The sequence below is a fragment of the Centroberyx gerrardi genome, chromosome 4 (assembly GCF_048128805.1).
Source record: "Centroberyx gerrardi isolate f3 chromosome 4, fCenGer3.hap1.cur.20231027, whole genome shotgun sequence".
NCBI classification, from domain to species: domain Eukaryota; kingdom Metazoa; phylum Chordata; class Actinopteri; order Beryciformes; family Berycidae; genus Centroberyx; species Centroberyx gerrardi.
The window spans coordinates 26,712,046-26,737,833 of NC_136000.1; the positions used below are offsets into that span (position 1 = coordinate 26,712,046).

General features: G+C 43.3%; 1 protein-coding gene across 3 annotated transcripts; it reads right to left on the minus strand.

Annotated features, from left to right (window-relative positions):
• Window positions 1-1,210: 1,210 nt before the first annotated feature.
• Window positions 1,211-24,416, minus strand: mbtps1 (membrane-bound transcription factor peptidase, site 1). 3 transcript variants are annotated; one of them, XM_071897824.2, is made up of 23 exons: window positions 24,284-24,416; window positions 18,351-18,946; window positions 16,511-16,774; window positions 14,540-14,755; window positions 14,160-14,270; window positions 13,687-13,796; window positions 13,357-13,473; window positions 12,968-13,035; window positions 12,477-12,579; window positions 11,086-11,237; window positions 9,696-9,857; window positions 9,361-9,505; window positions 7,836-8,024; window positions 7,438-7,610; window positions 7,179-7,294; window positions 6,554-6,710; window positions 4,791-4,915; window positions 4,551-4,628; window positions 4,257-4,397; window positions 4,032-4,163; window positions 3,668-3,794; window positions 3,041-3,171; window positions 1,211-2,336 (listed from the first exon to the last, which is right to left on the minus strand). In XM_071897824.2, the coding sequence occupies exons 2-23, from the start codon at window positions 18,568-18,570 to the stop codon at window positions 2,119-2,121; spliced, it is 3,255 nt and encodes a 1,084-aa protein (XP_071753925.2). In that variant the 5' UTR covers window positions 18,571-18,946; window positions 24,284-24,416; the 3' UTR covers window positions 1,211-2,118. The 3 variants fall into 3 exon arrangements, with proteins under 3 accessions (XP_071753925.2, XP_071753927.2, XP_071753926.2); XM_071897826.2 differs by having other exon boundaries at window positions 24,334-24,406; XM_071897825.2 differs by lacking the exon at window positions 24,284-24,416 and adding an exon at window positions 19,600-19,661.
• Between the last annotated feature and the right edge of the window lie 1,372 nt (window positions 24,417-25,788).

A 25,788-nucleotide genomic window follows, 5' to 3' on the forward strand; every position in this document is an offset into this window, starting at 1 on the left:
AATGTAGAAACCACACAGGCTATGACGAATAGGAGTATGATGAGAAAATACTTTACATTGCCTCAGAACGCTGCCCATGTATCACGGCCCTTATTCCTCCCACTAAGACATTACACTAAGTAGATTTTCTCTTTTATTAAAAAGTAACTTTTACTTTGAGAACACTAGTGTTTTTCCTTGTGCGTAAGTAAAATCTCAGCAAGGTAACAGAACATCTTGAGTAGAATATTTTGGTACTTTGTCCACCTCTTGGACTCTTGAAGCATTCTTTGTCAAGAGCCCTTTTATAATTTATTAACCGTTTACACTGTATAGTAAAAATAAACTAGGACTGCAAGCAGCATGGATGTTGCGGTTAAAATTATCAAGTCCATGCGGTGGAAAAAGAGAATATGGCGCCACTGTCATTGGCGGTTTATTAAGATCTTATAGATACATTGACGCCTCTGGTTACTGGTGTTACTGGTGTCAAGTAAACCGAAAATACACAAGTGAAATACAGGCAATGGTAGCCGCCATATTGGTCTGAAGTAAATGTTACTATGGTTACAGACATTATTTACAGCCATCACGAGATCAGAGGAGTGGAGTGACTCCTTTACTTAACTCACAATCTTTTGCATTGCAGACCTATTCATTAACCATTAGGCTACTGAGTCCACTTGGTGGCAATGGAGGGAACACAAGAAAATAGGTCCAAGTTATGAGACTGTCCAACCTATATTTAAAGCCTTAGAAAGAGCATTTTAACTGTATTAGTGCACTCCATTGATCAATTTACACATGGCTTTACAGACATCATCTTGAGAGTCCAGACATCATTTGTCTTTAGGTTGATAAAGATTGATCAAACTATCTTTACCATATCACATTGTCAATTTATCAAACGCTTTGCAGCTGCACATTTCAATCTACCCTACACTCAGTTTTCAAGATATCATTACAATCTTTTGGCTGTTTACTAATTAAGGTATGACGATTTAAGAAATCATGTTGGTTTTTATCTGTAACGTAGGTTTAGGAGGACAACGCTGTGGCATCACAGTCAGTTTTTGCTATAAACAGAGGGGGGTGACTTCAGAATCGGGGTAGGAACCAGTGTATGAAAGATTTATCTCACTTCAGCCGACATGTCCTGTATCCACCTTCAATACCCGAATCAACTTTGAATTCAAATAATGAAGAACAAATACTCAAGCAGAATGCCATGATGATGCTTTTTTTTATTGATGAGATATATTTGAACAAGTTTGTCAATGCTACTTTATTGACCACGAGATCATGACGGAGGATACCAACAGAAAGCCTGGCCAGAGTTCATTCATTATATAAAATATAAAAACAAAGAAAAGACAATAAATTTAGACAAATATGGGCAGAGGACATACAAAACACATGATGACAGCGAAGAAGAGTCCATGGAAGAGTCCAAGTCCGGACAAGTTCATGAAAACAATGGACCTCAAGTTGTAAATGTCTGCATGTGTGTGTGTGTGTGGTGTCTTTCTGTGATTGGGTGTATGCAAATTGTTTTTTTGTCAAAGTGTGTGTACGCAATGTATTTGTGTGAGTGTGTGTAGTGTATTTCTTGGAGTACATGTATCCGTGTGCGTTAGGGAACGAACAGATTCAATAAATACAAAAGTCAACAGATGCGTTTCAGTCGTAAAGAAACTCCGTTTGGTCAGAGGAATGAAAGAAGCTCTTAAGGAGGAGAGAAGGAAAAACATCGGCAACACGCCTGTCTGGACCGGGCCAGGTGAGTGGTGCTGTGTGTTTTTTTTTTACAACACGTGTGTTAACACTGTCTAATACTGTTCATTAGTCCACAAACACACACACACACACACCCACCGACAATCTTGAGACAGACGAGAGGCACAGAAACCGTTTCGGAGAGTTGCGGAGAGTTCATGTCTTGGCAGATTTGGGAAGGTGTCGATTCCTCCTCCGTCCCGAGAGCGAGACGTTTGCTCCGACAGTTCATTAGATTCCAATTCATTCCATACCTCCGCTGCTGCTGCTCTATAAAAAGTTGTCTTCTCTAACAACTTATCAGTTTTGGGGGTGAACCCAGCCCACTGGCAACATGCAGCGGTTCCAAGTTCCAGTTCCCAGTCAAACGGTGGGGTTCTTCCCGGTTGTCTGCTGCTGCTGCTGCTGCTGCTGCTGCTGGAGGTAGGTGGGCCGTTTGACGCGGGGTTTCCTGCGCTTGGGTTTGCTCTTGGCCTTGGTGAGCTGCACCACGAAGAAGGACAGGACCACCATCGCTCCCAGGAAGGCGAACACGGGGATGGTCTGGCCCACCTCCTGGTTGTAGCGACCGGGCATTATCCCTGAGGGGAGAGAGGGGGCAGAGGTTTCATGGAGCGTCCTCGTGAACCGTAACACCTTCATCCATACACACACCGGGAATCAATTCTTTTCTATTTTCGAGAAAACGGTCAGGTTCTGAAATATTAATATATACTGAAAATATTCCATAATAGAAGAAACATAGTGAAGTTTGAAGTTTTGCAGCTATGAGTCATTATATAATGTTCTGCTATTTTTGCTCTGTTATTTTTGCTCTACAGATTTTAATGGGAAGCTTAACCTTTTTTTCCACATTCTCTCATGTTTATAATAAGTGGCTACTTTGATAATTAATGGTGTAAAATGAAAGGAGGAGACACTGATGAGTAAGTGACAGTAATCTGCTTATCATTCCAGTTAATATTTTTTTTTAGAGCCAGAGAATATAGTGTATATATTTGACGGGGATTGCACAATATAGTAACATAGTCTAAGCTTATCGTCATTAGACCATTTCCCACTGCAAATTTATTTTTGGTAAATCATAGGACAAAATGTTTTAGAAGGCTTTCAAAATAATATAATCCGCTGTTGTGCTGAATCCCAAACATTAGAACTTCATTGATTTCCTTTTTTCTCACATTTTTTATGCTTCCTAAGTGCTGAAAAAGCTCTATGGAAAAAGCAGTGCTAACACAAATCATGAGTCAAATTCCTAAAGAAATAATACCAAAAAAGTTCTTACCTCCAGGGATGTCCCAGGCCCCGCTCTCCCCAGGAGACAGAGGTCTGACCTGGGGACGATACGGCCTCACGTTGGGCAGAGCCACCTTGTCCAGATCCACCGACAGCAGCTTCTGGTGCTTCCACAGGTTACTAGGACAATGGGAGAGAGAGAGAGAGAGAGGGAAAGAGAGAGAGAGAGAGTTCAAAACTCATGCCTCATTTCTGGTGTCATGTGCTTGATTCGCTTTCAAGATGATTAACGGTGTTGACAGACAAAAAGAGCAGTGCCCGCTGCTAAAACCCTAAAGCTGTGTGCTAATAAACAATTTCATCCAACTATCATCGTGTTACAAAGTCCTGCAAGCAATGTCCCAGAAATATGCCACTTTCCTATTGGGAACAAGCTGCTTTCTCTATATAGCGCTCTGACTTATATTTTCACAATTTTGTGTTGACGTTATCATAAATCCAAGGAAAAAGACACATTACTGGACTCGCTGTTTGATTGACAGGTGATCTCTGAGAGGTGCAGTGCAGAAACACCACAGCACTTAGCACCAAAGATGCACCAAAAATCTTGTGGATTACCGCTTAAACAAGATGAACTGATCGACTGTCACAGGACTAGTGTTTTTTTCTGACGTACCTGGGTGCCGTCTCATTGAGCGGCTGAGGCTTTGCCCAGGACAGGTGAGGGCAGGCCGGCAGGGGGCGGGGCTTGGGGTCTCCCAGGTGAGCCTCCAGAACCTTGGAGTAGCGGTAAAGATGGTTGCCTGGAAGGAAGGAAGAAGAGAAGTGAAGAGAAGAGAAAGATAGAATTAGATAGAGAATAGGTTGGAGGTGACTGCATTGTCTTTCCTCATACACACATCAGCTGAGCCAAGTAGTCTTCTGTGTGTGTTCATGCATACGTACCCATTTGATCTATGTATATCTATATCTGAATATTAATAGCAATGTCAATAATAAACTTTATTTATATAGTTGAACAGTGTACATTCCCTGCTTACCTTCTAGTCTCTGTGGCAGTGGGCGCTCGGTGCCTGTAGGAGGCGCCACTCTGCTGTGGGAGTGGCTGAGGCTGGGAGGGGTCATACTGTAGGAAGTATACTGAAGGAGAGCATCAAGCAGCCAGAAACAATCTGGAGAAAAAAAATATTATTGAATTGGTATATTGCCAAATGATTTGTTTGGTCAAACAACTGCAAAAAAATGCACACACTATATGAGGTTACCTTTCTGCCTGTGGCTGTCATCTATACAGTTAGAATCTCCATACAGAGCGATACGACCGCCCCCGTCTGAGGGCGTCTGGTACAGTCCCAGGATAGGAACCCCTTCCACCACTGCCGTCTCCTGCTTTAACACCTCCAGGCCTGTACAAACACACACACACACAGACATCGTAGTGTTACATCTGAACAAAAGACACACAGGTTACAAAGTTGTCTGTCCTATGGCTGTATGGCCGCTGGCCAGGACTGTGCAGCACTTGGCTTGGTTTAACGCTTCAAGAAGGCTGCTGGTACCTTGGTCTTTCAGGTTCTTGGCAATCACTATTCCATCCTCTGGGAAACGAGCGATGCTGCAGCCTGAGGCGTAGTACACTGAGAGAGAGAAGGAGAGAGAGAGAGAGAGTTGATGCTGTGGTGATGAGGTGATGATTAATAGTTGTATTTCAATATTCTACAACGATTTACCAAAGCAAACGTTGCAAAAGAAGAAGATCTGAGAAGATATTGAAGCAGGTGTGTGTGTGTGTGTCTTACTGTCATGATCGGCCATGGTGAAGTCTCCCTCGTACAACCCGTCGCTGAAGGCCATTCCCCACACTGAGATCAGGTCGTTCAGAGCCGGCACGTTAGCGCCCCCTGTGTCCGGCATCCACCACTGCCTGCAGGAAACATCAAGAAAATTATTTGCAAAACAATTCAGTCAACAAACGCATCCGCCACAGACGGCAGATTATGGGAGAAAATCACCTCGACGAAAACAGACAAAATGATCCACTATTGTCAATAGATTACATCAACTCAATTACTGTCGACAGAACATCCGCCACAACCAGAAGATTGCATGAGAAAATTACTTAGACAACATTTTAGCAACGCATCCACCATCACATACAGATTACGTGAAAAAACAGGAAAAAAAAAAAAAAGGAAAATCAACAGTAAATCAACATCCAATACAAATCTTATTCAAGATAATTTCAGGGTGTTGGCAGATTAGAATCCGCCCCAAAAAAACAACAACAACTTAAATGCCAGTTAGAATGGAAATGGAAATTAAAGACCGAATTCACAATAAAAGCACATTTGACAGCTCTGTGTGTCTGGGTTAATTTCTCCACAAAAGGGAAACGTGGCTGGAAAGAAAGAATTAATAGAACTCAAATGAACCATTACCAGTCAATTAAGCTTGAATTACTCTGCATAATATTTTTGAAGACATAAAGGCTATATTTAAGTGTATTTTAGAGCGTTTAAGGGCCCCTGTGACAGCTTGGATGGGATATGAATGGAGCAGCAAGGAGTCATGAGTAATGGTTAGAACTGCATGAGGAGCTCTGGATGTGAAACTTCATGATGTATTACATCTATTGCAGAACAAGGAGGCATAAATAGAATTTAATACTGCAGAGAGGGGACTAGACAGACAGTGATGGAGAGGAGCGAGAGGGCAGTTAACTACACAAGGCAGTGAGGTTATCTTGCTAATATTATAGCTTGATAAAACTCCTTGTGAATGCATTGTGGAGTTAATGACACTTAGACTTAATAACACTTAATAACAGTATAATCATAGAACCGTCTCATAATGGAGGCATTGTACATATAAAACTGAAATAAAAAGATAGAAATTATATTGAATAAAATGAAAAGAATAAAAGATATAAAATAAATTGTCCCGTGGTGCTGTGCAGAATCCCCGGTCTACAAATCAAGTTCCAAGTTCATGGAAATCTTACAATGCATTCAAATCAGCAAACCTAAGCAATAGCATCTCATTTGTCTTTTTGGAGAACTAAAAAACAAAGATATATAGAAAGACTTTGCAATTTATAATGTAACTGCAATATTCAGCCAAAGAATCGCAGCATACATTTTTGTTAATATCATGCAGAGCTATTTTGATGATGATGAAGGATGAATTATTAAGCAGATGATGGGGGATCACTGTCAGTACATCGCAGCAAGTTTTTGCAGTAGAGCTTGACCTTGCAGTGTTGCAGTTTTATTGCTATGGCACCACTAATCAGCAGTGGTACATTATAAACTAGAAGGGCACTCGGAGAGCGCAGACCTCCGCCAAGGTTCGTGCTATTATTGCTTGTTCGTGAGTTGGATGCGGATCCGCTCCAAAATGTAATGGGTTCTTCCTTGGCCCATGCTACACCCTTCCACGAAGTTTCATGAAAATCGGACCAGTAGTTTTTCCGTAATCCTGCTAACAGACAAACAAACAAACAAACGGCACCGAAAACATAACCTCCTTGGCGGAGGTAATGATGTCAAAGGGAGGTGAATACCTGGTGTTCTCGTCGTAGAACTTGACCTTCCTCATGACGGAGGTGTTGTACCAGTCGCTGAAGATGATGAGCGACAGGCCGTTGTCGATGTCCCGCCTCAGCTTAGTGATCTCCTCGGGGAAATACTCCTCCTCGCTGTCCACCATCAGCAATGTGCCTGCAGGGAGACAAAGAGAAACAACCTATTTGTTTGTTATCTTTTGTTAGTAAGTGGTTTGTGGCCATGAGAGAGAGAGAGAGGTGATAAGCCATATGCAATCAGCATTCTGAGAGGAAAGGCATTCATTTAGTTTATATGTCTGCAGCTGTAGTAGCAATTTTGAAGTGGTAATCGAATTCCTTGTTTTTTTTATTTTGTCTCCATCTTTGTTGCTCAGTGCTCATTGCTGTGGTGTTTCTGCACTGCACTTCCCACAGACCACCTGTCAATCAAACAGTGTGTCCAGTACTGTGAATTTCATGAACTGGGTATAAATTGAGTCACTATTGTGTCATATCAATCAGCAATAGAGTAGCAAAATAGACACTTATTTATATGAAAATGTAGCAGATTATTACTTAAAGGATAGTAATGTTTTATCCATGCAATGTAGTAACAGTGTGTGTGCAGTCTCTGTGTTCTTACCGTACTGACTGGCGTCGAAGCAGGTTATGGGAGCTCCCAGCACCTCAACAAAGTATCCCATACTCCTCAGGTGCTGGTACATGTCCCTGAAGTTAGTGTGAATGTGGTCCCCATTCCTGGAAAAATATGAGTAAGCACAAAACATCTCAATGGGTTGATTCAGGTCACACGGTATTATATTTCCGCTGAATTAAAACAAACTGAATTAAAGTGAATTGTTAAAAACAGCTAGTATGAAAATCAAAACTCTAGCACCCACCAGTCCAGCGGGTCGTTCTTCATGCGGAGGTTGTCCCGTGGGAAGTAGCCCGGCGGGTAGCGCAGGTTGTGGTACTGGTCCCACAGCACCCTCTTGCTGCGCGGAGGAGTCGGCACTATCTTCACCTTGATGGGCAGCTTGACTGTGGAGGTCAGCTCCCCGCCCACCTCAGACTGCAATGGAGTGAAAGGTCAAGAAGAGGAGTATTAATAATAATAAGTAATAAGAGGAGAGGAGAAATTAATTACACATGCTCGATACTCTCAAAAAAGCAAACGCTGGTTAAACTGGTTCTTCAAAAAAGTATATTTTGACTAGGAACTACAAAAATGTATATTCTGGTACAACTTTTTGGTGAAAGGGCATAGAAAATTGCTACTGCGGTTACAGTGACTTACGTCGTTCTCCGCAGGCGACGCCACCGTGACCATCACATGACCCTGAGCGATGCCTTCCCACGATGCCGCTTTCTTGGCCACGGAGATGGAGACGGCCAGGTAGCCGGCCCACGGCCACAGCACCGGTGAATAGGAGACGGCCACATCGATGTGGTCGCCGTTCTGGGGCAGGTAGGGCTGCCAGATGGGCTGGACGGGCAGGAGAGAGCAATCTTTAGAAGGCTTAGAGGCTTTAGAAGGATGTATTCATCCAGACACAGATCCAGGTCTGTCTGTCAGGGATGAGACACCTCACTCCTGGTACTATCAAACAGTTTACAGCACTTTAACCAGCTAAACTTCCTAGCTAGCACGTTGCCACTCCACAACAGTGAAAATCTCTCTTCCTCAGACCAACACTCCTCACAACTGTTTTGTTACATAAACATGTAACTAGCAATTCACTGACGCTTCCTCATCATCTCGTCGGCATATTGGCCTTCTTCACTGTTTGTGTACTCTGTTCAAGTGCAATTAAACTGGACTGAAGTGCCTCTTACTGTGTGTGCTGCATTGCATCAGCATCAGAGTCTGGAGGGCTACATTTGTTAGTAGACTGAAAACTGCTTCCTTTACAAATATTAATGATAAAATTGTTGATTAGACTTTTGTATAATAGCATTAAAACACTTTAAGTCATGCCATACCAAGACATTGGCACTGCTGTGCTGATCTGTGACTGCAACACAGCAGTGCAAAGATCTCATGGTATAGGCTGCCACTCCTTCTCGTGTATTATTGCTTAAGAACCCACCTATACACGCTTCCTCCAGTTCACTGGGTTTGTGTATGTAAGGATGTATTTGATGTATGTGATTATTATTGACGGCATTATTTCAGCAACATTAAATCACTACTAAATATTTTTTTCGGCTAGTAAGCTTATCCATGAGGAATTGTTTACTTGACATACTGCAGGTTAAATTGCCCAGATAAGGAAATTTGCATAAAATTGCAAATCCATACTGGCGGCAGCCTGATTTAGAGCTAAGGACACTTCAGCTACTTCTCCAAAAACAGTGTTTATATTCAGTAAATGGCCTTTATGGTCTTTAAAACTTTGGTAAACGAGTAAAAAGATACTCAACTTTGACATCGGAGGAAAATAAAACCTATTCAAATCCACTTGAGTAGGGCTTCAATAAAAGGAAGTACAAGTTCTGTTATTGTGAAAATTCAACTTCAACTACGAATCTTCACACCTTAGCTGTGAATTTTCACACAACTTTTTAAGAGATTTTCAGAAAGAACTATACGTCATTGCCACGAATGCTCCGTAATTATAATTGACATGTAAAATCATGACAATGGACAGCTATATAAGTACAGTGTATTTGAAAGCATGATTTGATGGTTTTTTTTTTGCAAATGACCAATTTAAGATGAGAAACACAATGATAGAGTACAAATACACATCTGTAATCGCAATGAAATTTGTGTTTCTGTGTATTTGCGCTAAAAATGGTGTGCGCACGCGTGTGTGTACCTTGTCGACAATCCTGCCGGTGACGCCCATGCCGTTGAGGATGGTCACGTTGACGATGGTGGGCATTCCTCCGTAGTAGATGGGCTGGGAGCAGTAAGGCCACATGTACGGACACTCAGTCAGGTCGATGTAGCTGGGAGAAAGACTGGGGGGAGACAAATGCAGGTTATGATGAGGTGTGTGTGATTGAGTGTTTGTGTGTAATAATGGCGAGTTTATTTGTGTAGCACTTTTCTGAAACAAATTTTACGAATGGGTTTTTGAAGGCCACTACCTATATTTTTGGATTGAAGTTGCTGAAAGCCGATATTTAAACGTGACATTTGAGCTGTTACCTGGCTTGGGGTCTGTAGCTGTTGAGGATCTGGTAGGCTCTGATCAGGTCCAGTTTACCGTGGCCCTGTTCAAACATGTTGACCCCGGGCAGCCTGCGAGCCGAGGCGATCAGAGCCTGCTTCATAGACGCGGGGTTCACCAACTCCCGGTTCAGAACGGTGCTGCAGGACAGAAGATGACAGGTTTGGTTAGTGTGTGTGTATGCGAGTATGCAGGTGTCAGATTCCACAGCTTTCAATTCAGAAGAATACTAGAAGAGAAAGGAGCGCTGGGTTGGTGTGTGCGTGTTGAGTGTGTGTCCCCAGGGTGAAGGGAGTGGTGGCTCTTCAGTCAGCAAGGGTGGTGTGATGTTTAGCCCGGCATCATGAGTAATCTATTAAGTCACATATTAGCTTAATGACAGTGACACTGCAAGAGAGCTTTCACCCAAAAGAAGGGATATTAACAGACTGAGAACACTACTCATCATTAATAGTCCAGTGACACACCTCCTCCCACCTCTTCCCTTTGACATCTGAGTAAGATTTCCAACTGCCTGCTCATGTGGGATTACGGCACAAGGAATATTTACATTGTAACGCATTCAAAAAGAATAATTCAGCCATGATAATAAAGTTTGTATCCTCTGATGCCAATGTCTTCTGCAAGACAGTCATAACAGCCCCCTCACTTGGCCAAGAGTGTGATCGCTTTAGCCAACACTGGAGAGCCTCAGAGAGCTACATACTTACCAACAGTAGCATCATCTAAAACCACTCAGCACATCCACCAGTTGCTCTCCACACTACAAGAGTTCTTGCGTGTTCTCATGACCCTGGGTAACCAGGACTACAAATTTTGCAATTTTGGCTCCTGTTTCAAAAATGTTTAAAGTCCCCAGATCACTGAGGACAGCAGGATGGCCTACTAAGCCTTTCCAGCTGTGAGTGTCTTGGCAACAAATGTAAGAAAATCAAATCACCAATATAGCTCACTGCTACAACTTGACAACATTACTGCAAAATACACTTAGCAAGGCCTGCTATGCTAACGTTGCATCCTCAACAAAGGATTAAGCCAATTTACGACGAAGAAGTACTAGCTAGCGAAACACTTCCACAACCAATCTGAATTGTAGTGAAATGCGAAATGGAAGAAGCAATATTCCAATACACCTATAGCTACATCAGGAGCAGTAATTTATGGGCCATCAGCTGGCCTATAAAGGTTACTACCACAGATATTTTAGACATGCACATTTCAGCAAGGACCTAATGAAAATCCTAAAGTCTCTTAGAGACATTGGCACGTGCAAATTATTGCCCTTCTGGAAAGCATAAAAAGGGATTACAACATTAATCTCATGGCATGAACACTTTATGAACATATTCCCGGATTTATGGTACTGACCTGGCCAGGAGTGTGACGGCGCCGGCCACCACAGGAGAAGCCACACTGGTGCCAGACAGGGAGCGGCATCCCTCCTTCATCCCCGACCCCCGGACCCCCGAACCGTAGGTCACAATGTCAGGCTTCACCCTGCCGTAGCCCCCCGGCAGCTCCTGCAGAGAGACGGGAGGGAGAAAAAGAAGATGAGATTAAGATGGTGGTTGAGAAAGAGAGATAAAGGAAGACGAGAGAAGAAAATCTATACGGAGACTGAGAGAGTAGTTGAAAAAGAGTTGAAAGGTTGGGCGACGGGACAGGTACACTGGGGATCATGGAAATTCCCATGCTGATTTTTTGACGATTTTAATTACTTTGATCTTTAATAACTTACAATGTAGCCTAGTGCAAGAGATTCAAATGGGGAAGCAAACACAGGGACAAAAAACATGCTCAAGTTGATTTCATTTTTTGTCAGTGCCAGCACAGAAAGTAGCCTGAACATCAACATTTCACAGAGCTTTCCTCAGGATGTGCTGGTTTTGACCCACTTGAGTGTCTGGTGCTGCTGCTTCCTAGTGGGAAGCCACCTCATACTTGTTCATCAGTTTTTTTTCTTGACTGCAAGGACTATGTAATGTAATGTAATGCAAAAATTTAAAAATGACCCTTACTTGCGCATCTAAAATCTACATTTCAATTCAAGTCATCACCCCTGCATAGTGCACAGTTGCACTCTGGTCATGGGCAATTTTAAAGCGACTAGTCCAGAGCTCCACTACTGTTGAAAAAATGGATGCGGCATGGCTTAATACATCAGGATGTACACTATCGCCCAACCCTAACAGAAAGAGGGAGAAAAGCAGAGACATAAAGAAAGGGACGCAGTGGAAATTAGAAAAGATAGAAAAAGAGAAAGAGAGGGAGAAAAGGAGAAGTCGAGAAGCAGGAAGGGGTTGAGGAAATGAGCTTTAAATAGGTTACATTCTTTAGTGTTTTTGATGCATAAATGCGGTCAGGTTGGGGAGGCTGTGTAGGAGCCGTCTGTTTCTTTTGGCATTTTCATGGATGGCTGGCTGACAGTGGATGAGGGGGCAGAGAGACTGACTGGATCAGAGAGTAGAGGCTAAATCAGATCCCAAGGCAGATATCTGTTTTAGTCTACAACTGATAAAAGAGTGTGTGTGGGAGTGGGAGTGAGAGCGTGTGTGTATCTGTCTGATGGGATGTGAATGAGGGGGCAGGAGCTGACACTATGGTTGAGTAGCTCAAAAAGCAGAGGGCAGATCCCAAGGTAGATGTCTGCTTTGGTCTAAAACTGATAAATGAGATGGAGTGTGTGCATGTGTGTGTGCGCGTGTGAGTGAGACGGTGTGTGTGTGTGTGTCAGTGTGTGTATTCCTGGTGTAGCGTACCCAGGTGGTCATGCCTCTAGAAGAAAACCTAGCGATATTGTCCTCAAAGTCGATCCCTCCTACCCCGATCACATCCATCTGGTCTGCTGGGTTGTTCAGGGTGCTGAGAGAGAGAGAGAGAGAGAGAAAGTTACTTTACAAGACTTAAAGGAGCAGTTTACCCCAAAATGGAAATTCTGTGATTATCTAGTCACTCCATGTCAGTCGATACTCTGTTGAAGTTCATACGACCGTCAAACACACGGCAAGTTAGCTACCACAGTTCCAATTCAGCCCAAAAAGATCCAAAAAGATCATTTAATTGTATGGTAATCATTTAATTTTATGGTAATTTTATGCTCTTTTGGGATTTCTAAACCAGGCCCTGTTCACTACATTTTTTTGGGAGAAAGCGGAGGTGGAACTGCTCTTTCAAAAGTTCTTATTAATGTACTAGAAGAATATTCAAGAAAATGAGTGCCATTGATTTGAAGTTGGAGGGACAAACGTACCCGTACAGAGGCCCATCGTTGCCGATAGCGGAGACCATGATCACTCTGTTGGCAGTGAGCTCCCACACCTGTCAGTCAAAGACACATGATGAAGAGAATGTGGGTGGAAAAAATGTAAGATAAAATGAAACTTTAATGATACCAGTGGGAAAAAGTGTAGGAGGCCAACTCCTTTTAGTAGTCTTCTTTTTTGAGACGGTATTAAGGCCAGAAAGAGGAAATAAATAAAATATGGAGGTTGGCGCTCCTGAACGTTCATGAGCTCTGAACACCAAGTAGAGCACAGTCTGACCCGGCTCTCAACCCTAATCAACCTGGTTAATCTTAATCTCTTTATGATGATACTAACTATTCCTCTGTCTGGATTATAACCAGGAAGTGCGTATCACCTTGTCAACGAAGGGGTGGTCCATGAAGTCAGGCCCGCCGATGCTGAGGTTGAGAACATCGATCTTCTTCAGGATGGCGTAGTTGAAAGCATCCAGGAACCAGGAGGTGTACGACACCTGGGAGGTAAGAGCAGAGACATATGTCACATACTTGTCAGTAACATACATATACAATATGTTACTGACACCATCTCAAAGTGAATCATGTACCCTTTATTTACCCTTTATGCACCCTTGTACGAATCTTTTCGACAACTTTTTGGTTGATTTTTTCCATAAAAATCATCTACCGGACAAAAGTACAGTGGTTGAGAGAAGGCATGTATGTACCTGGTTGTTGGTGAACACTCTGAAGATGTGCAGCTCAGAGTCGGGGGCAAAGCCCTGGCACTCCCTCATACTGGCTATCACTCCTGCTACAAAGGTACCGTGACCCAGGCCTAGAAAAAAACAGGACAAGAGAATTTTCCAGCATATCCATAGAAAGTCAACTGAGCACACCCCATTACTCATTCACTTTCCCCACCCATATTTTCCAGCCCCTCTGGGAATCTGAATGAGCGACCGTCTGGCCCGCTTCTCTAACCTCTGGGCTACCACCCACCAACGCACAATGTACACATTATATCCCAATAAATTAGTGGTAGCAGTAATAATCATCATCATTAACATCAACAACATAATTAGCACTGAAGTCATTATCATAATCATTAGCATTACTAGTCATCAACATCCACCATCGTCAGCATTACCATCAACATCATCATCATAATTAGCATATTCCTCCTCCTCCTTGTTCTCACCATCATCCAGTGTCTTCTCATTGGTCCAGTTGGTCCTTTCCTTCACGTTCTTAAAGTGAGGATGCTTCTCGCTGAGGCCTGTATCAAACACTGCTACCTTCACGCCAGACCCTGCACACACAAAATGTAGAGAGGTTAAATCAAATTAGTCCATTGTCCATTCATTTTCTACCACCAGAAACACACTGGTTCTTTGTTGTTGTTTACAGCTTAATTTGAGGATGACATCACCAGTCAGCAGCCAATTATGTACTAATGTAATGTAATTTCAGTGGCATGATTTAATGAAATTTAAAAGGGGCATGTTTTGTTCCGAGTCCCTCCTGACGTCCTACCCTGGGCCGAGCTACTAGCAGAGGGGTCAAAGGTCAAGCTCTTACCAGTGTGTCCCATTTGCCAGAGTACATCCGCCTGCAGGATCTGGGCCACGTGGCGGGGGATGGCCCGGAGCAGACGCCTGCTGGAGTGGCGACCGGTGGCGTGCCAGAAGCCAGAGCCCAGAGACAGGCTGGTTCGACGAAGAGGGCGGGACGACTGCCACGATTGCCATTTTTGCGTCCAGCGGGTGGCGTTGCAGGGCGCAGCAGGTTCGGGTGCTATGGAGACAGAACCAAGTTAACGGTAATGTTAGAATGTGAGGTAGGAGATCTTTTACATACAGTACTCAGGGTGACTACAGCTTTCTCAAAGTTAAAGTTAAGACCATCAATAAATGAAAACTTTATATGGTTTGAACTATGTAGCCATGAGAAAAAAGGCTTTCTAATTTTTGTACCTGCAGTGACTCATAGAAATTTAAGCATCCCACCCCCAAAATAAGCCCAAAGAGTAACAAGCACGCAATTTGTGATAAGCTGCGACCAGTTGGGAGATTGGGGAAGCCAGCATGCATTAAAAAATGATAGTGCTAAATTGAGAACCCAGGATCTCTGGCATGGCAAACCTATGCTTTATCAACTGAGCTCAACACAACTTGATGCTGCATGCAGGCTCCTGGAGTCTTTATAGCTGTGTCCCGCAATGGCACACTCAAAGCCAACATTTAACCTAAAACCCTCCTATGCCTTGAATTTAGATAATTCAATTTAAAACATTTAAGACTTTTTAAGGACCTGCAGAAGCCCTGGCTCGAGTGTGTGTGTGTGTGTGTACTATATAAGCTCTAGTCCAATCAGTTCACTCTTCACTGAAGCACCATTCAGCCTCCTAAAGGGCCATTCCGAGGGAGAGTCCCCTTTTATCAATCTACCCTATTACTGCTGTCTGCCACTTCAACCCCTCCTGCAGACCAAACAACCTTTCCACTAAACTAATTATACTCCACGTTCTTTGACCTCTCTTTTCAAGTGATTCTCTCTCTCTTACTTTCTCTCTTTCTTCTTCCGTTCCGTCTTCTAGCTGTGGTGTGAGGTGGATCACGCCAGCCTCATTTGAGCCAATTTAGTCTCAATTTGAATCACTTGGACAGAACATAACCTTCATCAGGTCATTAGCAAACAGCAGCAGAGCCCAGCAGGCTACTTCATGCCTTGCAAGTGGATCTGAACTACAGGGGCGGGGCTTCTTCTTCTTCTTCTTCTTCTTCTCTTTTCCTCTAATGGAATGCATATTATTAGCAAGCTGCTTCATGACTTCCTTCGTGGTTCAAGCCATCAGCAGCTTCAGGCCTTTCTCATGTATCTAGACTCATATCACACAGATACAGTGTATATGGACTCACTTTCATCCAGATATACACTTTTTTTTAACCAAAATACTGCCCACCATTTACAACACTCAAAAGCCCCCACAATGCATCTCAAACTGTAATGGACACCGGCTTGGAACTTTTTCCCACACTCCTTTTCAAGAAACCCGGGAAATAAAAGCTGTTTGTGCTACATGTCTACTCCATACTTTTACTGTACAAAACTAGGTGTGTGTGTGTGTGTGTGTGTATGTGAGGGCTGGGGTCACACTGAAGTCTTTCATCCATTGCCAGGTTCGGTGGGGTGACCCCCCCACCCCCACCCAGGCAACCCCCACCCACTTACTCACCTACTCTCTCCCAAGGTAAGCAAACACAGACCCTCTGTGTCCTACCCCCATCCCCCCCACCACACACACACACACACACATCCCCCTTCTAACATCAACACCCACAAGCCGGCGCTGATCTCGCATCAAGATATACAATCCCCTCTAAACCACAAACACAACAGAGACAGAAATGCATCCTCCGACTCTACAAACAAAAGGACACATTCTGTAATCTGCGACAGACAAACAGCTTTCTGTATCTTTACGGAGTTTCATATTTCTTTAGCGCTGCGATCTTTCTCTGCACGGTGACACCACAACGGCAGACTTACACGGGACGTATTTGAGGGTGCGGAACACTTTGCGCTGCGGCGTCACCCTCTTGATGTAAGGGTGGTCCTCTAAGGTCAGCAGGCTGCTGGGCGACGCCTGGCGGATGTGGACCAGCTCGAAGTCGCTGGGGAAGTCGGAGGCCGGGTTTTCCCTGGGAACGATGTGCCACTCCAAGGCTCCGCCGCCGGCGTTCCGCAGGGCGCTGCTGATGTACAGGCTGCGGGCTTTGGCCGAGAAATACCCCGTAAACGCTACGATGTACTCTGGAAGAGAGAGAGGGGGGAGAAGAGAGGAGACTGTTTTAGAGAACAGTCCAGACTTCCCAAGACCCTAAAAAAACCAAGACTATGGAGTAGCACTCTGCAAAACCATTAGCTTTCAGAATTGGAAAAACCACGGACAAAATGTTTGTGGCGTGGCAATATAAAAAAATAAAATATGAGCAGCAGAGACATAGGCTGGGAATAGCAGTACACTGACAATAGAATACGGTTAGCGGCTCAATTCCCACTAACTCCACCCATAAGATTGTACGCAATCATAATACTGTGGCATACCTTATGTGTGATGATACATCTCTAAATACAATACACAGCACTTTGAACACCTGTATCATATTTATCCCTGTCAGGAGATGTGGACAGAGCACGTAAACTACTTGGATGGGATCCTCTTCAAGCTGGATCCTCCACTCAGCACAATAGCGACAATGTTGCTATTATGATTTGATGTTACTGACACCAAGGTGTGTCTGAGTGAAAGCTTGAGTTTCACTGGCACTGCTAAAACACCCATTGTACTGGACTGGATTCTGCCCTTGAGCTGCGGCTACGCAAGGATGAGGGGAAAACAGGGATGAGACAAGGACGAAACAAACAAGCCTGAAAAGATAGATATCCTCTGAAGATGGATGGGAGTGCATCCTGGTGACTCAGTGAATGAAGGTGCAGACCGTGCATTTGCAACATCATCGGTTCAAATTGCTCATGACTTGCTCATGGAAAATAAATAAATGAATGTGAGTAGTGTGTACCCAAAAAATAAATACATCTGTGAGAAAACTAAATGGAAGAGAGATGCATTAACCTCGATGATGCATTTTCGATGAGGGCAGCGGATTAATGAAATTCATTTTGCTCTGTCATGAAGCATATCCAGTAAACCTGCGTAACCTGTTAATATGATCTGGCTTGCCAATCACATATAGCCTGAGCATGAGTTGTCACTTTTAATTTCATCCCATATTATTCTCCCTGTCTTCTGTATCTCAGGATAGAGTGTCACCAGCCTCTGTACTATTACCTCGCATCTGCAAAAGGTCTACATTTTTTTCTTAACCTCCATCTTCTCCAGTGCAATCATCTACTGTGAGCCTCTCAACTCCGCTGGAGCAGCTGTGGGTAAAGTGCCTTGCTCAAGGACACTTCAACAGAATCTGTTGAGGGAGTGACTCACTCAAACTTGTATTCCTTCCTGGTTTGTTAATGTTGTTTTTCAGGTTCTGAAGGTGTCAACAGTCGTGTTTCCACACGACTGTTGACAGCTGAAACAGCTGAAAACTACCATCTAATGTGACAGCTGAAAACTACCATCTAATGTGATGAATATGTGCAACAAGTTGGAAAATACAATCTGGTATATTCCTGTAAAATTCCATGATATTCCCTGACTTCCCTGCAGAATTTAACAAAATCCATGACTTTCCCTGTCTGGAATACCCCTCTCTAAATTCCATGACCGGCGGGAACTCTGGTAAAACAAACTGCAAAACTGGAAATGCAGGGTATCAGCAGGATACACGATTAAAAACAAATCCACCGGTGCAAAACAAATGCTCACCATGTTCCACCACCTTGGAGGAGAACTCCAGCTTGAGGGTGAGCTGGGAGCAGTTGGACCCAGACGAGGAGGAAGAGGAGGAGGAGGGGAGGGGCTCTGGGATGGGGGCGTGGTCTGATGCCGGTTTGGCTCCTCCCGCTGGCTCCATCCCCACCGCCGGCAGGAAGCCGACCAGCAGCCCCAGCAGCACGGACGCCGTCCACAAAGGAAACAGAGGCATTCTGAGTTCTGCAGTTACACCGGGACCTCCAAAACACTGGAGGGCGCTGTTTTAGATGACGAAATGAGTAGCTAAAGGCTGGAGAAGGGGTCAGGGGTTGGGATAGAGCAGTTCAGGTCCAGAGCTCGGAAAATGAGTCCACATTGCGTATGGCCTGAGCAGCTTGATTCATTTCTTTCTGCGTTTTCTCTCCATGGTGGTGGTCCAGGGTGGAGGTCAGTGGTGCTGCCAGAGTACAAGCATAGCCGCCATGTTGAGAACCAGAGAGGGGCAACCAGGAGGGGCAGAGGATGGAAGAGAGGGGTGGGGGGCAGTGGTGGAGGAAGATGATGCTGTCAATACTAGGATTCCACTGCAGGCCTTGTTGTTTTTACCCCTGAAAGGAAAAGAGAAAACCCTTGTAACATGGGAAGGGAGGACAAAGGCCAATTCACATTTCCATGGAAGTTCATAAACACAGAAACATACTGGAGCTAGAAGGCACTCGGAAAGCGCAAACCTCCACTAAGGCTGAACAATCCTCTAACCTGCTGTTATACCCAAACACATCATTCCTATTGCTTAAATTCTAAGTGCAAATTGATTTCTTGACCCTGCAAACATGCCCTTATGATTTGGAGTCAAGTCTCTATCTGTTAGTCTCATAGTTAAGGCTACAAAACGATAATTGTCTAAATGGCGAAAATCCCTGGAACACCACAAAAATCTAACCAATTGTTGACTGGCCAAAGGCCTATTTGTCCACCAAATGAATTCTTACATTTTTTACATCTTCTGTTGACATACAGACAAACAAACCAAGTAACAACAAATGTATTTGTTTTTTAGCCCTCTAAGACTTTGAGTTTTTGGAAACAAAACAGCCTATCCTTTGTTTCCACTTCTATCTCCTCATGCAGTGTTCAGAGAAAGAGAGCGGCTCCTGTACTTCTTGGTGTTGGGCAGAAAGTGGTGTAGGAATGTGATATTAACCACTCCTTCCTCATTTAGCCAGTCATAAAGACCAAATGCTGCCCTGGGGGTACAAACCTGTTACCAGGTGGAGTGCATGGAGCCAGGTAAAACTTTATCTTGCCCGGAAGAATCACAGGGCTTGGTGACTTGTGTCTAGGAGACAGCCAAGAATAACTAACCACGAACCCAATGAAGCAATCCAGCACATAGCTAATACACTGGCTTATATGAGCAGCTGTAAAAGTTCCAATAAACGCCGTTTCTCAAATAATAGCCTGTCTCTTATAGTAGCGTGGGAGATCGCTAAAGTTTGGCAAACACACGCCAGTCTCTAATAAACGCCTGCTCAACAAATCTTTATGGTGCAATAAAACACATCCTACACAGCATAAAGAATGACATTCTCTATATCGGGTAGACACACATGGCACAAAGACATACACAACACATGTGCAAACGCAACACAAACAGGGAGTCTGTCTCACAAAACAAGTTCAACATAGTCAGGCGCAAGCTGAATTCACAAAACCTAACATTGGTGTTCCAGGATAACCGGTCTCACGTAGATATGAGCGCGTTCACATGAAAGAGGCGGGGTTTGTAACAAATAGCCAATCACATGCAACATCGACAGACCCAGAGCAGCAGATTTAAGATGAGACTATTGATCCCCATGGGGAAATTTGGTTGTTGCAACAGCAAGTGATATGATTCAGCGGGAAAAGGAAATATCATATCATAAGCACACAACTACAGTATAAAAAGAAGCAATAAAACTGGTATAAAATAATCAAACAATAAAAACAATACACTATAAATAATTGTGGGATAAAACATATGCTGCCGACAATTTCAACACGTAGTAGACTGTAAAAGTGGATATGGGAAAGAAATGGATCACTAACATTTGTTTCCTTCTCTCAAGAAGAACAAACTGTAATGAATAAATATGAGCAATACAAAAACATTAGAACAGTGAAAATAACAGTGTGGCTGCTGCCAAGGCTAGAGGATTGGCTAGGATTGCTGGAGGAAAATTGCAGATAGTGCAAATGTCTAAATTCTCATCACTGCCGGTCATTAAGACAGCGTTCATTCTTCTCATTGATTCAATATTGTGTCATCACATTGAGGCTGTGAAAGGATTTCATAGTCACAAAGTCAGCCTCATGTTGCTCAGGGCTGCGGTGATGGAATACGAGTGCAGTCTATTGCATTAATCACTGTCGGGAATGCTATGAAGAGAGGGTTTCAGGCAGCGCACTTGATATGCAACAGTAGGCCGAAATTTCATTCACTATTGATAACTATGGTCAACTAATGTAAGCTACTGGTTCTTGTTAGAAGCCTCTTTTATAGCCAGAGTGGATCGATGGCCTGGAAATGCTGCAAACATATATTATATCTGATGCACCCAAATAAATATTATATCTCTAATATAATAAGTCATCACAGAAAGCAGTGTGGTTCTGCTTGTCTCTAAACACAGTCGCCCTGCGAAGAGCCCTTCTTACAATCTGTTAATTCAATCGTTTTCCCCTGTTGAGTTGTTTTAATTACTTGTCACTCATTTGAATGAAATATCTCTGTCCATATCGAATCCTGTAGGAATGGTGACTGTGTTTCCAGAGAGCTGATGAGGAGGCAGGTCTTAATACATTCTGATCTGATAGCCTGAACTGAAGTTGCTCTGGAGCAGGTTAGCTGTGCAGCATAGGTTACCATGGTGATCTACCCCGAGTAGAAGTGAGCCACCTTCGTGAGACCGAAAAGCCAGGGTTAAGCCCAAAGTTAGCTCGCTAACCCACTAAGCTCACTTTGTGAGAAAGGCCCCAGGGTGTCATATATGACATCCCACCCCAACACACACACCCGCACACGCCTACCCCTCCTTGGCTTCATCAGAAAGGAAAAGCCTGGGCAGATTTTTTGGCTTCTTCAGCCCAAGGCTTAATAAAATACACACCAACACACACACAGTTAAACACAGACACTTGCCACACACACTAACTTTCGTAAACCAAACACAAAAGCTTGTGAGCCCCAGCTCCCTGCTGACCGAGTGTCCAGCCCAGGTTACATAAGGCTGCTCCAGCAGCCTCCCTTCCTGCAGAGTCTGTTACTGCCTCCTGCCTCACACCAGATGGCCGTGGATGATGGGCTGTTTGATGTTAAGCCCTTTTTTCAACACTCTGTAGTGCACTTTCACTTCATATATAATCCCATGGAATGTGCAGTTTTATTCATTTATGAAATGTACTTATTTGTTGCCATTTTGGCATCCTTCCACCCATGTGTTTCGAGCGAGTTTGGGGGGTTAACTTCATCGACGAGCCTTCTCATAGCCCACTGAAGGACTGTTGCTGTGAGCCAGCTTATCACTGACTGCCAAGCTTTATGGCTGAACAGAGCACATGTGCAACATGTTCCAAAACTGAGTGTGCAGCTATGCAGGGAGCGGTGTGTGTGTGTGTGTCTACTCCTAGTCTATTATATTCAGGCAGGCATGCCTCTATGGTAATGTTATCCTCACAGTCAAACCCTCCCAGCGAAGGGATGAGAACAAATAAACGCCTCGTCAATTATAATTGGGCGGTGTACTACTTGACAGCAGGTTCAATTAATTTCAACCAAGATACAGATATGCCAGAACAAACAACTCAATTTACACGGTGCATCAATATAAACAAACAAGTACAGATTCTGTTCAGTCCCATGGTGTATTTGTGGAAATGACATACAGACCTATTCTAATTAATGATCTGATTACTTGAATGTGATCTCGGCTCTCTGGCTCCCTAGTTGATCAGCTGTCTTCATGTTCTATGGAAAATACAGTAACATTAGCAAACATAGCTTATATAGCATATTACATACAAACATAGATGCTCTGCTTATACATGATTTATTAAAAGATGTGTGTGTTGTCTTACTTTAATTAATTAGATACTGGTCCCAGGTACAGAAGAGTGAACCATCTCATCCTGGCTGACTGCTCAGATTTTAGCTGTTGAAGACCATGGTGCCATGGCGACAATATTGTGGTAAGCGTTTGCTAACCACATAGGAAATTATATATTTACTAAAATGACTGAGGGAAGCTCAAGTCAAAATCAGTTTCCTGGGTTGCACAGGGATTGTAAGCATATGGCGCACAGAAAAAAAAGGACCTATCAATTACAGCCGTTTTATCTTCTTTCACACTCGGCAGGGAGTTGCTTACATAGCATTTACATTAATCATCAGTGAAATAACTCAAAATCCCCATCCCTACTCTTATCATGAGTGTGTGAGTGTGTGTGTGTGTGTGTGTGTGTGTGTGTGTGTCACAAGCCCACCCGAGTTCAGCCTTAATGATACAGTAGATAAAAACTGTAGATATGGGACAACTGAAGTGATACGGCTGTAGACGCTGTAATTAAAAGCCCATGTCTGGCTGGCTGGCTGGCTGACTGACAGCGGGGGTGGGAGTGGGGGGACTCAAATCACCGGTTCCGGCTCGGGGCAGGATCCCTGCCTGTAAGACAACAATACAGCTAACGACTACTGGTTTAGACCCGGGGCTGTAAAAATAGTCCTACTGGTTAGGGCAGGGCTGTAAAGGACAGGCTGGGACCACTTGTGTCAACATGACACTAAGCCACAAAAATGGCATCAAACCTCAGGGGCTGCAGGAGATTAGTAGCTGCACAGGACCCCCGCCCCCGTCAGAGGAAAGCCCAAAGAGACAGATCCACAACAGTGTTTCTCAATCTATGGGCAGCGGACTGGTACCGCTCCTGTGGGTGTAGCTGAGGGGTCCCTTAGGGAATTATACAGGGTTTTACTCTCTGAGTTTGAGTGTAAATAGCACTGCTGGTGAGTAACCATCCCTCCAACACAACTGTTTTCCACTCTCTGAGACGAAAATAGAAGATAAATACTAGTCTAAGAGTGGTTGACTACTGTTGTTACATTCATATAAACATGTTGTGTGTGCATGTGTCTCCAGTGCCTATCAAGTAAAAGGGACAAAGAGATGTAGAGTACACTATAGCTCTACACTGGTGGTAGCTAAGATCACACCTTCCCATATTTCAGTAACTAAACTGGGACTTGTTTTTGTTCTATCTGGTGTTCATATTTGAATATAACAATATATTTACAAACCACCCGAGCAAACGAAAGACATGATACACACACACACATACACATGTTGGGGTGTTATGTCTACATAGTGCCGGATCTGTAGCTTTAACCAGGTTTATAAAAATGTTAGGCATGCTTCCACCGTCGACAAGGCCATGAGAGAAAACAACAGCTTATTGATTTCCAATGCAACATAGCCTAACCTTGGTCAAAAAACAACAAAAACGTAAATCTTATAAACAAACATGTTAGTTAGCTAACTAAGTCAATAGAACGCCAATACAATAATTAACAGCGCCATGCAATCCACACATAAAGACATCAAGACTAAAAGGCTTTATCAGCAGTAGCATCGAAAGCATCAACAGACACATGCTGGAGGCTAATGCAAAATATTGTTTAAATGGACGGTAATGTTTTCGGTCGTGCGTATTTGTAAATCGTTAAAGCACGAATTTACGTTGAGTTAGCTACCCCGCATCAACTGAAATGCTTTTTTGTAAACAAGGGGACGTGCTAACAGATTTTTAGACCCAGCAGCCTATCACATGTAAGTTACGGCGTTAGCTAGCTAGCCAGCATTTTGTCCTGTGCAGTGGCTGATGTTGGTTAATGTGCTGCTCATACTCACCGAGCTGACTAGCTTCCCAAGCTTAATTTCTGTCCGTTTTGATCATTTACCGTCCGTGTACTGCTGGATTGATGACCACTCCGTAGTTTTAGGTCCATCGAACAAAAGCTAGTAAGAGCAAACTCACTACAGCCGCAGACCACTGACGTCTGGTTGTTACGGGTTGCCAGGTCTGTGTGAGCTATCCTCCTAAACCGGTATGCACGATTACCCCATTCTCCAATTTAGATAAGAAACGCTGTAGAGAGACAAGTGTTGTTTTTTGCCCGTATTGTTTTCATGGAAATTGATATTACTCCCATACTTACCTTATTGTCGAAATTACTTTGTTCTCACTTTTCAAAGCATAATTTGCTCAAACCTGGCAACCCGGCGGGCCATCCGCCACCACTTTAGCCCAGCCTTCCCAAGCAAGCTGCGTTTTTGCCAGCAGAGGGCGCTACATCCTGGCCAAAACAGAATAGTCATGAGAGATGTAAACCTCACTGGGACATTATAACAAAGCCAAATAGACATTGTAAGATTGTAACAAGTCTATTACACCAACTGTTATGTCATCGGTGTGCATAATACTGATAGAAATTACGTATAATACTGGTATTAATTCTTAAAACAGGGATACTTAAAATCTATATATCCCAAATTATTGAATAAATGTAGTGTTGTCCTGGCCCTGTCTAATGAACACATATGAGAACTGCTGTCATCTGGGGACCCACCAGAAACAAGCCTATCACCACGTCAGAGGGTGGTGTGCAAATACAACAGCAAGCAGCTAGTCAGGTTTTGAGTTTGTTTTATTGGCACATTTGCATACAACAATGACTGGAACAGTTCACCGTTTAAAAAAATAAAAAAAAGTTAATGGTAGAAGAATCAAAGTGTTATCATTCATTTAGACACACAGACGCACAATAACAAACATAAAAGACAAACAACTGTATTCAGGTAACAGTGTTGAGTTGGCTACTTCATTTAGGACAACAGCATTTATATAAAATCACACAGATATATAAAAACGTGAAACACTTGTACAAATGTGTTTACATTCTGCAAAACTGCTTACGAATACTATTTGGTTATTCATTGGACGTGGTATACAATAGACACTCAACAATGTTGCTGACTAATTTCAACTGCTGGCATTCCTTTGACTCCAAGTAATTGCTTTGTGTGATTTTTTTTAGGTCCGATAATTCAAAACAGGTTACAAATGTGTATCTCACGAAGATGCTATGCTCTAGAAGACATCTATTATGAACAGACTTCAAAAATTGAGGTCACTTCATTATTGACATTTTGTAGAAAGTATGTTATCTTAATGATAGGCAGTAGACACTGTTCTAAAATGGGCAATGAGATGTAGATAGTGTGTAGACAGAGTGTATTGAAACCAGTTCCAATGTTAGCCTCCCATATAGTCTTGTATGTATAAACAAACAATTTACTTCATCAATGAAGTGAGACACCAGGACAGATGACAGCAGTGGAACAAAGAAACAGAG

Coding starts and splice junctions, on each gene's coding strand:
- mbtps1 (XM_071897824.2), bottom strand. CDS start 18,570: ATGCCTCTGTTTCCTTTGTGGACGGCGTCCGTGCTGCTGGGGCTGCTG. Junction 14,756..16,510: donor CACCCTCAAATACGTCCCGT/GTAAGTCTGCCG, acceptor CTGTCTCCATAG/CACCCGAACCTGCTGCGCCC. Junction 3,172..3,667: donor CTCAATGAGACGGCACCCAG/GTACGTCAGAAA, acceptor CCATTGTCCTAG/TAACCTGTGGAAGCACCAGA.